This window comes from Hyperolius riggenbachi, chromosome 6 (genome assembly GCF_040937935.1).
Source record: "Hyperolius riggenbachi isolate aHypRig1 chromosome 6, aHypRig1.pri, whole genome shotgun sequence".
Lineage (NCBI taxonomy): Eukaryota > Metazoa > Chordata > Amphibia > Anura > Hyperoliidae > Hyperolius > Hyperolius riggenbachi.
The window spans coordinates 137,882,919-137,897,607 of NC_090651.1; the positions used below are offsets into that span (position 1 = coordinate 137,882,919).

The window sequence follows — 14,689 nt, forward strand, 5'->3', positions numbered from 1 at the left end:
AATAAACCAATCAAAATTGGTTACTTGTGCTGCTTCAATAAAGCAGTCCCCGTATTTTTAAAGTCAGATATATATATCTGATTGTGACTGTACAGTATATATGATGTGTACACAGGAATCTCTTATATATACTAAATCAGTGGTTCCCAACCTTTTCCGGCCCGGGGAACACTTTCTGACCATATTTTTCTCCGGGGAACGGCGGGGGGCGCGCGGGTGTTTGCGCGACCTAGTGGACAGTGCCGTGTGTAGCAGGCTATGGGGGGGGGGGGCCTGGGGTGCGGCTGCATAGCTAGCATAGTTGCCCCAGTATAGGGAGTTTAGTTGCCCCAGTATGGTTAATATAGTTACCCCAGTATAGCTAGTATAGTCCCAGTATGGATAGGTAGTGCCCCAGTATAGGTAGGTAGTGCCCGGTATAGCTACTATAGTGCCCAGATAGCTAGTATAGTGCCCAGATAGCTAGTATGGTGCCCAGTATAGCTAGTATAGTGCCCAGCATAGCTAGCATAGTGCCCAGTATAGGTAGGTAGTGCCCCAGTATAGCTAGTATAGTTGCCCCCAGTGTAGCTAGTTTAGTTGCCCCCAGTGTAGCTAGTTTAGTTGCCCCCAGTGTAGCTAGTTTAGTTGCCCCCAGTATAGCTAGTTTAGTTGCCCCCAGTGTAGCTAGTTTAGTTGCCCCCAGTATAGCTAGTTTAATTGCCCCCAGTATAGCTAGTTTAATTGCCCCCAGTATAGCTAGTTTAATTGCCCCCAGTATAACTAGTTTAGTTGCCCTCAGTATAGCTAGTACAGTTGCCCCCAGTATAGATGCCCAGGAGGGGGTAAGCAGCGCTAGAAGGAGGGGCAGTGGAGGCAGCGGTGGGGAGGGGGGAAATATCCCCCCCTCCCTCACCTGGGACCCCTCCTTCTGCCTCTCTCCCCCTCCATTTATCGGTGGCAAGTGCGGGGCGGCGCGGCGGGGAGACATGCGCAGACTTACCACTTCTGCGTTCCAAGCGCCGGCAGCGTCATGTCGTCAGATCTCCGCCTTCAATGCCGCCCACTGTGCTTCCTGATTAGCGGAAGCACAGTGGGCGGCATTGAAGGCGGAGATCTGACGACATGACGCTGCCGGCGCTTGGAACGCGGAAGTGGTGAGTAATTCTCCGCGTGCCTCCCCGCCGCCGACCCCGCACTTGCCACCCATAAATGGAGGGGGAGAGAGGCAGAAGGAGGGGTCCCAGGTGAGGGAGGGGGGGGGGATATTTCCCCCCTCCCCACCGCTGCCTCCACTGCCCCTCCTTCTAGCGCTGCTTTCCCCCTCCTGCGTTCTACATACAGTAGGAACGCACGGCACACCAGGCAACATGCCGCGGCACACTAGTGTGCCGCGGCACAGCGGTTGGGAAACGCTGTACTAAATAACGTCTATGCTGTAAGAATAAAGCCTGATGTGTAGCCGTGTCACTAATAGAGATGGTCAATGAGAGGGAAATAATTCTGCGTTGATGCTGGTTTATGCAAATGTATGCACTTTCTTTGCTCATGAAATAAAATAATTGATATGATGTTAAAATTTGGTTTGGTGACTACAAATTAAAAGGTACCCGAAATGGATGAAAACAAGTGTTATACATACCTGGGGCTTCTTCCAGCCCCCTTCATGTTAATCAGTCCCTCGCTGTCCACCTCCACCAACTGGATCTTCTGCTATGAGTCCTGGTAATTCAGCCAGTCAGCACAGTCTGGCTACGTGCCGCTTCCACAGCCAGGAGCATTCTGCACCTGCGCAATAGTGCTGCACAGGTGTAGTACGCCCCCGGCGGCGGAGTGTGTGCATGCGCACTACGCCAGACTGACTCAAGTACCTGGACTCATAGCAGAAGATCCAGGTGGCGGAGGAGGACAGCGAGGGACTGATCAGCCTGAAGGGGGCTGGAGGAAGCCCCAGGTATGTATAAACTTTAATTTCATCTGTCTCAGGTTTACTTTGTTACAGAGTAGTACTATACTCTACATATGCACTCCCCACAGAGCTGCAGGGAATCCACTGAGAATGTTGTGCACATTGAACAGAGAGGTGTTGTCTGTCACCCATAAACCTGGTTCAGATTGTGCATGAAGAATGTGTAATAGAGGAAGAATCTCCTCATTCCCCTGCAGAGTACCTGCACATCATTCTTACATGCACCCACAGTCAGGGCTGGTGCACACCGAGCGGCTTTTTCAGCGTTTCTGCAGCCGCTTGCGGCTGCGGATCCGCTTGGTCAATGTATCTCAATGGGGTGGTGCACACCAGAGCAGGAGGCGTTTTGCAGAAACGAAAAATGCCGGGGTGAGGCATTTTTTGGATTGCGGGTGCGTTTCTGCCTCAATGTTAAGTATAGGAAAACCGCTCTGAAAAACGGCACTTCAGAGCGGTTTTACAGGCGTTTTTGTTACAGAAGCTGTTCAGTAACAGCTTTACTGTAACAATATATGAAATCTTCTATACTGAAATCCGCTGCAGCAATCTGCAAAACGCTAGCAAAACGCCATAGAAAAATAAGAAAAAGCGTTTCAAAATCTGCTAGCATTTTGCGGATCTGCTAGCGGTTTTTGGTGTGCACCGGGCCTTACATTGCCTAGGGCCTGATAGATGTTCTTTGTTCTGGTTTGTACCTTTTTACAAGTACTCTTACCAAGGACTAGTTTTAGTCTAAAGGGAATAAATATAGTAGTCTACATATCCTTCTCACTTCAGTTGTCTTGAAAAATTCCTAAGTGTTGGCAGTTAAGAGACGAATTTCACGTTACATACTGTTAATCAACAAAATTGTAATATGCAAATTAGAGGAGTCAGAGTCTGAGTCGGTGGAATCCTAAACTGAGGAGTCGGAGTCGGTGGATTTTTGGACTGACTCCACAGCCCTGCAAAAATCATACATGATTCTAAACATTTTTTACAAATCAATAACTGCAAAGTGGGGTGTGCGTAATTATTCAGCCCCCTGAGTCAATACTTTGTAGACCCACCTTTTGCTGCAATTACAGCTTCCAGTCTTTTAGGGTATGTCTCTACCAGCTTTGCACATCTAGAGACTGAAATCCTTGCCCATTCTTCTTTGCAAAAGAGCTCCAGCTCAGTCAGATTAGATGGACAGAGTTTGTGAACAGCAGTTTTCAGATCTTGCCACAGATTCTCGATTGGATTTAGATCTGGACTTTGACTGGGCCATGAATATGTTTTGTTTTAAACCATTCCATTGTTGCTCTGGCTTTATGTTTAGGGTCTTTGGCCTCAATTCACTAAACTTATCTTCTGTCTTTAATAACTCTTCTAGAGTTGTTACCATGGTGATAAGGCATGTAGTATTCAGGAAACATTTTACCTCAGGCAAACCTAAAGTTAACTCTTCTGTCTTTAAGTTAACTCTTTAATCCTTAAAATAACTCCAGAGTTAGACAGGCTGTTTATTAACTGCATGTGAAAATAACTACAGAGGAGGTAAATTAACTACAGAGGAGGTAAATTAACTACAGAGGAGGTAAATTAACTACAGAGGAGGTAAATTAACTACAGAGGAGGTAAATTAACTACAGAGGAGGTAAATTAACTACAGAGGAGGTAAAATAACTACAGAGGAGGTAACTTAAGGAATGAAGAGATAAGATAACTCTTATGTGGAGGTAAGTTTTCTCTTGCCTTATTATCTCCAGCATGATCTTAGTGAATTGAGGCCATTGTCCTGCTGGAAGGTGAACTTCCGCCCCAGTCTCAAGTCTTTTGCAGACTCCAAAAGGTTTTCTTCCAAAATTGCCCTGTATTTGGCTCCATCCATCTTCCCATCAACTCTGATCAGCTTCCCTGTCCCTGCTAAAGAGACGCACCCCCAGAGCATGATGCTGCCACCACCATATTTGACAGTGGGGTTGGTGTGTTCAGAGTGATGTGCAGTGTTAGTTTTCCGCCACACATAGCGTTTTGCATTTTGGCCAAAAAGTTCCATTTTGGTCTCATCTGATCAGAGCACCTTCTTCCACATGTTTGCTGTGTCCCCCACATGGCTTGTGGCAAACTGAAAACTGGACTTCTTATGCTTTTCTGTTAACAATGGCGTTATTTTTGCCACTCTTCCATAAAGGCCAACTTTGTGCAGTTCACGCCTAATAGTTGTCCTATGGACAGATTCCCCCACCTGAGCTGTAGATCTCTGCAGCTCGTCCAGAGTCACCATGGGCCACTTGACTGCATTTCTGATCAGCGCTCTCCTTGCTCGGCCTGTGAGTTTAGGTGGATGGCCTTGTCTTGGTAGGTGTACAGTTGTGCCATATTCCTTCCATTTCTGAATGATCGCTTGAACAGTGCTCCGTGTGATGTTCAAGGCTTTGGAAATCTTTTTGTAGCCTAAGCCTGCTTTAAATTTCTCAATAACTTTATACCTGACCTGTCTGGTGTGTTCTTTGGACTTCATGGTGTTGTTGCTCCCAATATTCTCTTAGACCACCTCTGAGGCTGTCACAGAGCAGCTGTATTTATACTGACATTAGATTACACACAGGTGCACTCTATTTAGTCATTAGCACTCATCAGGCAATGTCTATGGGCAACTGACTTACTCAGACCAAAGGGGGCTGAATAATTACTCACACCCCACTTTGCACTTAATTATTTTAAAAACATGTTTGGAATCATGTATGATTTTCGTTCCACTTCTCACGTGTACATCACTTTGTATTGGTCTTTCACGTGGAATTCCAATAGAATTGATTCATGTTTGTGGCAGTAATGTAACAAAATGTGGAAACACTGTAGAAGGTACAAGATCATACAATGTAGTGGAAGGACTTAGATACCAAATAATACAAGCTCAATTCAGTCCTTGTGAAGGGTGGCATGGGGTGCATGATCCAGTTGGGATACACTAGGAGGGGAGGACATTGCCAGAGGCTTCCAATCTAAGGGGATAGGGTAGAGACACACTAGGTATGGGCTGCAGAATAGATGCTTAGCTGAGTGGGTTGGCAATGAAGGGGTAGACAATCTTGAAGAGGTGCATTTTGAGGGCTTGTTTGAGTTCAGCTACAGAATATGCTTAAAGACTACCTGAAGGCGAACACTTCCAATCCACCGCAGGAGACTTGGGCGCAGCCGGCGCCACCATAGACCATAATAGGAATTACGGCTATAGCGGCGCTCAGTGAGTAACTTCAGCGTCGTCAGAAGACTGAGCTGAAGCTACTTATACTACTTTTAAAACACTAATTCGGCCTCCAGCAATTGCTGGAAGCCGAATTATTTCATTCCCCACCATCCACATCGACCTAGAGGGGGAATAGTATTTAACTTCGCCGGGAACTTGTGCAGCTGCAGGATAAGCCATATGCTAATTCCAAAGCATCAAGATTTCAGAATTGGTATATGCATTCTTCTACCATACAGTATGACCACACTCATTCCTATTTGCACTCGTTTTGCATGAATTTCTAGAAAAGTTGTACTGTTAGAACAGTGCAAGACCAATGCTAATCTGTAGAAATAAAAATTGGATGATACCACTTCTTAAACTCGTGCAAAGCTGCCACACTGAGGGATAAACTGTCAGTTTGGGCTTAATGTGTTTTATTCCCTACATCAGGGGTCCCCAACCTTATTAAGCCCGGGGCCCACTATCCCGACCAAACTTTTCTCTGGGGCCCCCCGGGGGGAGGGGGGCGTGGTTAGTGGTGGCGGCAGCCCCCCCTCTTTTCCCTGATTTTGAGTGTAGTATATAGGTAAGTAGGTATCTAGGTATAGTTGCCCCCAGTATAGGTAGCTAACACAGTTGCCCCTGTATAAGGACTATAGTTGCCTCAGTATAGTTAGTTAGGTAGTATAGTTACCCCAATATAGTTAGTATGGTTACCCCAGTATAGTTAGTACAGTTACCACACTATTGCTAGTACAGTTACCACAGTATAGCTAGTACAGTTACCACAGTATAGCTAGTACTGTTACCACAGTATAGCTAGTACAGTTAGCCCAGTATAGCAAGTACAGTTAGCCCAGTATAGCAAGTACAGTTAGCCCTGTATAGCAAGTACAGTTAGCCCAGTATAGCAAGTACAGTTAGCCAGTATAGCAAGTACAGTTAGCCAGTATAGCAAGTACAGTTAGCCCAGTATACCTAGTACAGTTAGCCCAGTATACCTAGTACAGTTAGCCCAGTATACCTAGTAGAGTTAGCCCAGTATACCTAGTACAGTTAGCCCAGTGTAGCCAGTACAGTTAGCCCAGTAGTTACCCCAGTATAGCTGCCCCAGTGTAGCTAGCAGAGGTGCCCTCTCCCCCCCGCGGCCGCCGCTCCTGTTACCTTATGAGCGGGCGTCTGCTTCCTTCCTTATATTCCTCCAGCCTCGACTCTCCTCTTCGCAGCATGTCGTATTACAGCAGCGCTTCCTGCGCGGCTGCTGTAAGGAGGGAAGGAGGTGGGGTAGCGGCTTCCTGTAGCGGCGATACGCATCACCGTTACTATGGGAACCGCAGTCCCGGGTCCCTTGGCTCCTTACAGCAGCCGTGCAGGAAGTGCTGCTGTAATACGACATGCTGCGAAGAGGAGAGCCGCGGCTGAAGGAATATAAGGAAGGAAGCGGCCGCCCGCTCATAAGGTAACAGGAGCGGCGGCCGCGGGGGGAGAGGGAGAAGCTGCAGCCCCCCAGAAATCTGCCCAAGGACCCCCAGGGGGTCACGGCCCCCAGGTTGGGGACCCATGCCCTACATGACTGAATTAAATGTTGCTGTTTATCCATTAAAATACTATTGTGAGACCTCCTTTTTCTGTGTTAAAGCTGCCACAGTACATCTTACCTCATTCTCTCACAGACTGCACCAATTATAAGAATCCTTCTTATCTCCTCCTGTTTTAGAACCGTTTAAGAAGGAAATTGTACCTTCTTAAAATGTCTGAGACAATTCGGTGTGATTTCTAGAAACCTTCTCAGACACTATTTTTTCACATTTTTTTTTCCTCAGATATTATTGATAAATGTAGCCCACTGTCCCCTCGCCCACTCAGTTCTCTCGCTGGGATTTAGGCTCAGTCCTCGCTTCACTAGACTTTATTTTCTAACTCTATGTCCACTTGGATCGTGGACATTGCACACCAGGACCCTCAGGCACTTGGCTTCAGGCTGGAATGTCGGCTTGCGCATGCATGGGAGCACTATCAGATAGGGCGCACTATCTGATATTACACCGGCACACAGTGGAAATGGGCCTTGAGTGAACGGATTGGTCACTGTACTGTTGTCACAAGTTCCATAAACTGTACATGTAATCGCAGTGTAAAGTGTCCACCTATGCAGTGTTTTTAAGTCTCATCTCCACCATTCCTGTCCTCCTCCATCACTGCCATGTCAGCCATCACCACAAACTCGTGTACATGTGGCACCAGGCGCTTGTGATGTTATAACACACGGCTGGTTCCACATGGTACACACGGTTGCGGTGATGACAGACAGCGAAGGAGGCCAGGAATCACGCTGGTGGACAGGTGATTTTACTAAACATGGGCACCAGGGGGACATTTCTATATTTGGGGGGCTGTGAGACAGATGTACTAGGCTAACTTTGCACAAATTTAATGTTGAAAAATCAGAAATTGGTGTGCAGCGTGTGGGCAGGCAACGCTTTATTAGGATTTGACCAAAGAGAGATTTGTCTTCTGGTCAATCTGTCCTTACATCGCTGTATGTGTTGGCACCTTAGAATTAGGCGTCGGGAAGGTGGTTTGTGGTGGGAGGGATGATTAAGGTGAGGCGTCAGGAATAGGGGGTGGTTAGGGTTCGGCATTGGAGAGAGCATGGTTCTGTGAGAGAGTGGAGTTAGGTTTAGCTGTAGTAAAATATCGGTAAAATGTACCAATATTTGGAATTTAGGCGGCGAGTCTCTACATGAGCACTGCATGCATCAGCTGCTCTGGCTGTTCAGTGTATGGGGAGGAGGGGCAGCAGGTGAAGGCGCAGTGTCCTGAGGCACAGCAAACAAACATTTGTCATTGTTCAATGACCTGCCATAGGAAGGCTGTACACACTTGATTCTCACCTGAGGCAACCTAGTATGATTGTCTCAGACATTTTCTACAGAAACTACAAACTACAGAATAACTTTAACATGGGAACATTTGATAGAGATTACCAACACAGACTGTAACTTGTTTACTCACAAAGGATACAAACGAGCGCCAAAAAAAGAGATGCCTTTACCCGGGGCTTCCTCCAGCCCCTGGCAGTCTATATGTCACTCGCCGCAGCTCTGGTGTCCCGGGATACCCTCCATTGCAGATGCCGACCTCGGCAGGTCAGCATCTACTGCGCCTCATCTAGCCCCGCTCGCAATCACGTGGTGTGGAGTGTTCTGCGAAGGCACAGAACTACTGCACCTGGCCAGACCACGTGGGCGCGATTGCCAACGGTGCCCGCGCAGGCACAGTAGATGCCGATCTGGCGAGGTCAGCTGCCAGGGGCTGGAAGAAGGGGTAAGTAGATCTCATTTTTTGTGGGGTGGAGCTCGGATGTATCCTTAAGCTGTGTACACGGTAGATGAAACTCGGCCTCTACTGAGAACCAAGCATGTTGGTTGGAATACAGCATCTGATTAATCTTCCCACCCTTCCACTGGCTAGCAAACAACCTGGTGGATCACTTTATTTGAGAACATTGTGCTCCCCATTACCCAGCTTCCACATGATGCCACACCCGCAACGCTCCACCAGCCTTACACTGCGTTCCAAATTATGATGTAAATGGCATTTAAGTGTCATTATCATGAAATATTTTGTTTTTAATTAAACTCCATGGATGACATTGTGTCTTGGCTCTTTTGAACACTGAAATCAATCTCCGACAACTAATTTGCAGGTGAGCCCGATTAAAGGAAATATGACTAAAAATGTTTGTTCTACATCAGGCATGGGCAAACTTGGCCCTCCAGCTGATGAGGAACTACAAATCCCACAATGCATTTGCCTTTATAAGTCATGACTGTGGCTGTGAGACTCCTGCAATGCATTGTGGGACTTGTAGTTCCTCAACAGCTGGAGGGCCAAGTTTGCCCATGCCTGTTCTACATTATTAAGCAGGCAACCATTTTCAAGCCCCGCCCCCCATGTGTCTGTCCTCTGCCCCATGCCGTTCTTTGCCCCTAAGGATAATACATACAGTGATACAGGTGCCTGCCACTCGTCAGGTGGTGTGTGGAATTAGCCGCACTGAGAGGGGCTTCACAAGACTTTACGGAAGCAATCCATAAATCAGGGGGGCGCTGCCCCAGGAACACCAATCACAGCTGCGGACTGCTCTGCTCCCTTTTCTAATTGGAGCCGATGGTCTCTCGGATGGGACCATGGTTCCGTTATTGGCGCCAGTCATACGCTCCAATGACAGAGCCGTGGTCCCACCTAAGAGACCATCAGTTTCAATTAGAAAAGGGAGCAGAGCAGTCCGTAGCCGTGATTGGCGTTCCTGGGGCAGTGCCCCCACCCGTCGGATTCGTGGATTGCTTCTGTAAAGCCTTGTATAGCCTCTCTATGTGCGACTACTTCCACACACCACCTGACAGGAGCGGGGGGCACCGTACCATTGTATGTATTATCCTTTGGGGCAAAAAGCATCATGGGGCAGAGGACCGACACAGAGGGCAGAGGACTGACTTTTTTTTTTCCCTTCACATTTGGGGGAGGAAAAGTGCGTCTTACAGTCCGAAATATACAGTAGGCCTTTGTATGCCACAGAAATGCAAGGATTGCAGTGAGTTTTATTTTTCCTGGAAGAGAAAGTTAGAGCAGCAGAGGAACAGGAGGTGCAGTTAAAGTGGACCCCTCCAGTGTGCTTCACATACCTGTATCTTGTGAATCACTCCCGGGGATCCATGTCCAACTTCTGGCGCAATTTAAAAGTAGGTTATTGATCAAGGATGCAATCTTTTTGCAATTAATTTTGCATATTTGCCATGAAGCTTAACCCTTCCAATATCAGGACGCTTCACTTCTGTTTTTGTAATGGTTTTGCTGTGATGCAGACAATGGACTTGATTCATTAAGCTGCACTGCCATAGCAGCACTGCTTAATAAGAGGAGTGCAAGCTCAGCGTACGCTATGCTGCGGTAGTAATGCAGCGTAGCATGCACTGGTAACCTCCACGCACTCCTTGTAATTAACTGCCGCGCCACTCGTCTCGTCCTGAGCCCTGTCGAGTCCAGTGGCTTTAATGGACTTGATCCCGGTGTTTTGATTGCCTCAATTGGGCCAATCAACATGCGGGGATCACGTCCTTTAAAGCCACGGGACCCGATGGGGCTCAGGGTGGGATAAGTGGAGCGGCCGTTAGTTACAAGCAACGCAAGTAAGTTACCAGTGTATGCTACGCTGCATTACTACCGCAGCATAGCGTGTGCTGAGCTCAGGCTCCTCTCATTGCACAGCTTGATGAATCAAGCCCAATGTGCCACAGCGTACAGAATGTTAAAAGAACTTTGTGCTGAAATGTAGTTCATTTTTTTTTGTTTTTGTTTTGCTATAGGACTGTCAACAAACCACAATGGCATCCCATCTGAAGTACATCTCTCTAGGCATTCTGGTGTTTCAGACCACCAGTCTGGTTCTCACTATGCGTTACTCCCGGACGTTAAAAGAGGACGGCCCACGATATCTAGCCTCCACTGCTGTAGTGGCTGCAGAGGTGCTGAAGATAATAGCATGTATCTGTCTAGTCTATAAGGACAACAGTAAGTTGAGAGACCTATTCCTCACAGAGCATCTTTAAAACAGCAGGTTTTATGGAGTGCTTCCAGTATGCAGTTAGAATGTTAGCACTTACTATAAGTGATGTAAGCATCTAGCTCACACGTCAGTGGACAGATAACTGTTTAACGTTGTTCTTTATTTCATAGATGTGTTATTTTTAAATATTTGGTACGCAGAGTGAACAAATGACCATGGATTCATATTGATGTTCTAATTTTTTTTGAGTGGGTACAGTAAGCCACTAAGACCCCTTCTTAACAAGTGATCCCACCATGACACCTTAGATCCCCTGTAGAGTGTGGTCACCACAACCCCACCCCCACCCAATCACAAAAGAAGCTACAGGGACAGCCAAATCATATGTACCAGGTGTGGCCACTATTGCAACCTTTCCAGGTTAACAAGTCTGGCCACTAGACTGCTTTCTTTATTCCCTGTAACTAATGTGGCTATAGACCCCTACCTTGATGCAGCCTTGCACAGCGGTTATGGACCACCCAGCATTGGTTGTTTCTCCTCAGTGTAGCAGCCTTTTGTCTCTCGCTTCCATCCTGGTGCTTCCAAGTATTTGCACGTCACAAAACATGCCAGAAAACTCAGAACCACCAAAGATGAGCACCAGATGCTGGAAGAAGTAACCTACTTCCACCATCACTGCACTTCTCTGAGGCGGGCAGTGGCTACCGCTGGAATGTCATGGGTGGGTTGGGACCCTAGTATCAGAGGAAGGGAGCATAAGTAGTAGACCTCCCTAAAAGGGGGGGGGGGTGCTGTGCCAGTAGTTATGTTACTGTTGACAATATTCCCAGATAAAAAATCCTTGCAAACATTGAGTTTACAGTGGCTACATTTTGAGGTTAATGTAATCACATCCTCCTATTTAAATGTCATAAGACGCACTACATACTGCACTACATTTGCAGTGGTTTTACATCAGAAACTGGTGCAAACAAATTTACTGGTAGCTATTATTTCTTTGAGTAGGGTGGTAGGTTAAGGTGTCCATACACATCGATTTTTCCCATTCGATTTCTTACAGATTGGAGTAATTTTCTGGGAATCGATTCCCCAAAATGTCAGATCGATCGTTTTTGATCCAAAGTATCGATTGGACAGGATGGAAGATGTAGGTCGATCGGGGAGGAGTACTGGTAGATCAATGGCCCATAGCTGTGCACTGCATTGAACAGTGCAACGCTGTGGTTCGATTGATTTTCAATAGATTCCCTGCTGGACTCTATTGGAAATTCATGTGCAGTGTGTGGTAGGAATCGAATCCTTCTGAATTGATTCTTTTCCGAAAGTAATCTCTCATTTTGGAACATTGGATGGAAAGTGTGTGGCCAGCTTAAGGGAGATTTATGCATCTACCTGCTGCAGTTATGTGAAATGCTGCTCTTACTCTGAGGCACAATGTGCCATGCTGTTTACAAATGTCCCAGTCTATAATTATTATTATTATTTTGATATTTATATAGCGCCAACATCTTCCGTAGCGCTGTACATAGTACAAACAAATAATGGGGAACAAATATACATAATAAATACAAGACACTGTACAGCCATGACATTGAATAGAATAAATACAGATACATACATAGTTGATGTGTTGTTGGTACATGTACATATTTTAAAATTACAGCAGTATGAGAAACACTAGGAGGAGGTCCCTGCCCTTGCGAGCTTACAATCTAGAGGGTAGTGGGGAGGAAACAAAAGGGAAGGAAACACAAGGATTAGTGGGTGAGTTCCAAAGCAAAGTGATAGCCCGTGAGAAGTCTTGGAAGCGAGAGTGAGAGGAGGTGACTAGGCAGTCTACATTTTGTGCACATAGTCACAGTTGAATTTATTCAGTACATGAAACCTGCACAGTAAGTTCTTATCTCTTGGATAAAAAGATGAAGATTAAAGGCCTGAGTACACTTGCACACTTCTGTGCATTTTTCAGCAATGTGTAACAGTCAAACATTGATGCGTTGTTTGGAAAATATCAGAAGTGTGGTCAGGCCCTAATGCAGTTATCTCCATTTTACACCCTCCTGATTCAGATCTAAAGAACTGTTGTTCTTGGAAGTATAAGTGTGATTAAAAAATATTGTTAATTTGTTTGATTGTTGAATCCGTCTTGTTTTGTAGGTTGTAGTATACGCGCCTTGAACAGAGTTCTTCACGATGAAATCATATATAAACCCTTGGAGACGTTAAAGCTTGCCATACCTTCTGGGATTTACACCTTACAGAATAATCTTCTATACGTTGCTCTGTCCAATCTAGATGCTGCTACTTACCAGGTAACCTCACATTTGATAAACAATGTATAAACTGATGTGAAATATACCAAGTAGTCACAATATTTGATTTTTTGCTATACCTTTTTTTTTTTTTTTGTGTTGAAATTTGTTGTTCAGAGTTTTGTTTTGTTTTTTATCACATTTGTGATTAGAGATGTCGCGAACAGTTCCAGGCGAACTTTGGGGGTTCGCGTTCGCCTGCATCAGGCGAACTTTTGCGGAAGTTCGATTCGCCCCATAATGCTCTATTGAGCAAAACTTTGACCCTCCATATCACTGTCAGCAGACACATTATTGCCAAACATACTGCTCTCACTGCTGGAGGCCCGCCCACCTTCCCTCCTCCAAGCAAGGTCCTTATACCATTTGACTCAGTTGTCTGCCTACACTAATTAGTTATGAGACAGCTGCTACACACTCTCCTAGGGAGATTTTAATTAGCCTCTTGTGGGTCCCCTCCTCCCACCTCACTCCTCCCACCTCACTCCTCCCACCTTCCCTTCTACCCTTTTACCTATTCCCTCCTACCGGAGGGAGGAGGGTCTCATCTGCCAGGGAATTATGCTATTTCAAAAACCAGTATATTATACTATTTCAAAAACCAGTTTACATCATACCATGGCTGGGAATCGAACCCAGATCTCACTGTGTGGTGGGCAAGTCACCCTAACCACTGTACCACTACAGTAGTAACTGAAGCGGGCCTAAAATTTACCATTTATGCTCAATGCAATAGAAACATTAGGTTGCTTAAAGGGAATCTTAACTGAGAGTGATATGGATGTTTCCTGTAAACAATACCAGTTGCCTGGCAGTCCAGCTGATCTTTGTGACTGCAATAGTGGCTGAATCACACCCTGAAACAAGCATGCAGCTAATCCAGTCTGAATTCAGTCAGAGCACCTGATCTGCATGCTTGTTCAGGGGCTGTGGCTAAAAGTATTAGAGACACAGGATCAGCAGGCGATTCAGGCAACTGGTATTATTTTAAAAGGAAAAATCCATATCCTTCTCCGTTTAGGTTCCCTTTAAGGATTTGTAGCATAAAAGCCAACTCACATTGGCTGGGATTTGAATCTGGGTCTCACTGTGTGGTGGGCAAGCACCCTAACCACTGTACCACGACAGTAGTAACTGAAGCTGGCCTAGCATTTACCATTTATGCTCAATACAAGAGAAAAAGTAGACAAGACAAATAACATTTATATCACACTTTTCTCCTGGCGGACTCAAAGCACCAGAGCTGCAGCCACTAGGGCATGCTCTATAGGCAGTAGCAGTGTTAGGAAGACTTGCCTAAGGTCTCCTACTGAATAGGTGCTGGCTTACTGAACAGACAGAGCTGAGATTTGAACTCTGGTCTCCTGTGTCAGAAGCAGAGCCCTTAACCATTACACAATGCAGCTGCTTACGGATATGTAGCCAGACATGGCCTTGTCTTTTGTGTTCAACAGTTGTCCAAAGAAAACCCCAGATAGCCAGGTAGATTCATCTCTCTCTCTCTCTCTCTCTCTCTCTCTAGTAGGGATGTTTACCGCTTTCCGCGGAATTGTATTTTTGAGCATAAATGGTACATGCTAGGCTGGCTTCAGCATGTAGTGTTGGTGAGAGAGAGAGAGGGATGAATCTACCTGGCTATCTGGGGTTCTGGACAA

General features: G+C 46.1%; 1 protein-coding gene across 4 annotated transcripts in view; it reads left to right on the forward strand.

The window, feature by feature from the left end:
• Window positions 1–14,689, forward strand: part of SLC35A3 (solute carrier family 35 member A3) — a 128,415-nt gene that overhangs the window by 73,624 nt on the left and 40,102 nt on the right. For all 4 annotated transcript variants that reach the window (XM_068242639.1, XM_068242642.1, XM_068242640.1 and 1 more), the window contains exons 2-3: window positions 10,520–10,724; window positions 12,880–13,034. In XM_068242639.1, coding sequence (XP_068098740.1) covers window positions 10,538–10,724; window positions 12,880–13,034 — 342 coding nt within the window. In that variant the 5' untranslated portion in view covers window positions 10,520–10,537. The remainder of the gene's footprint in view (window positions 1–10,519; window positions 10,725–12,879; window positions 13,035–14,689) is intronic.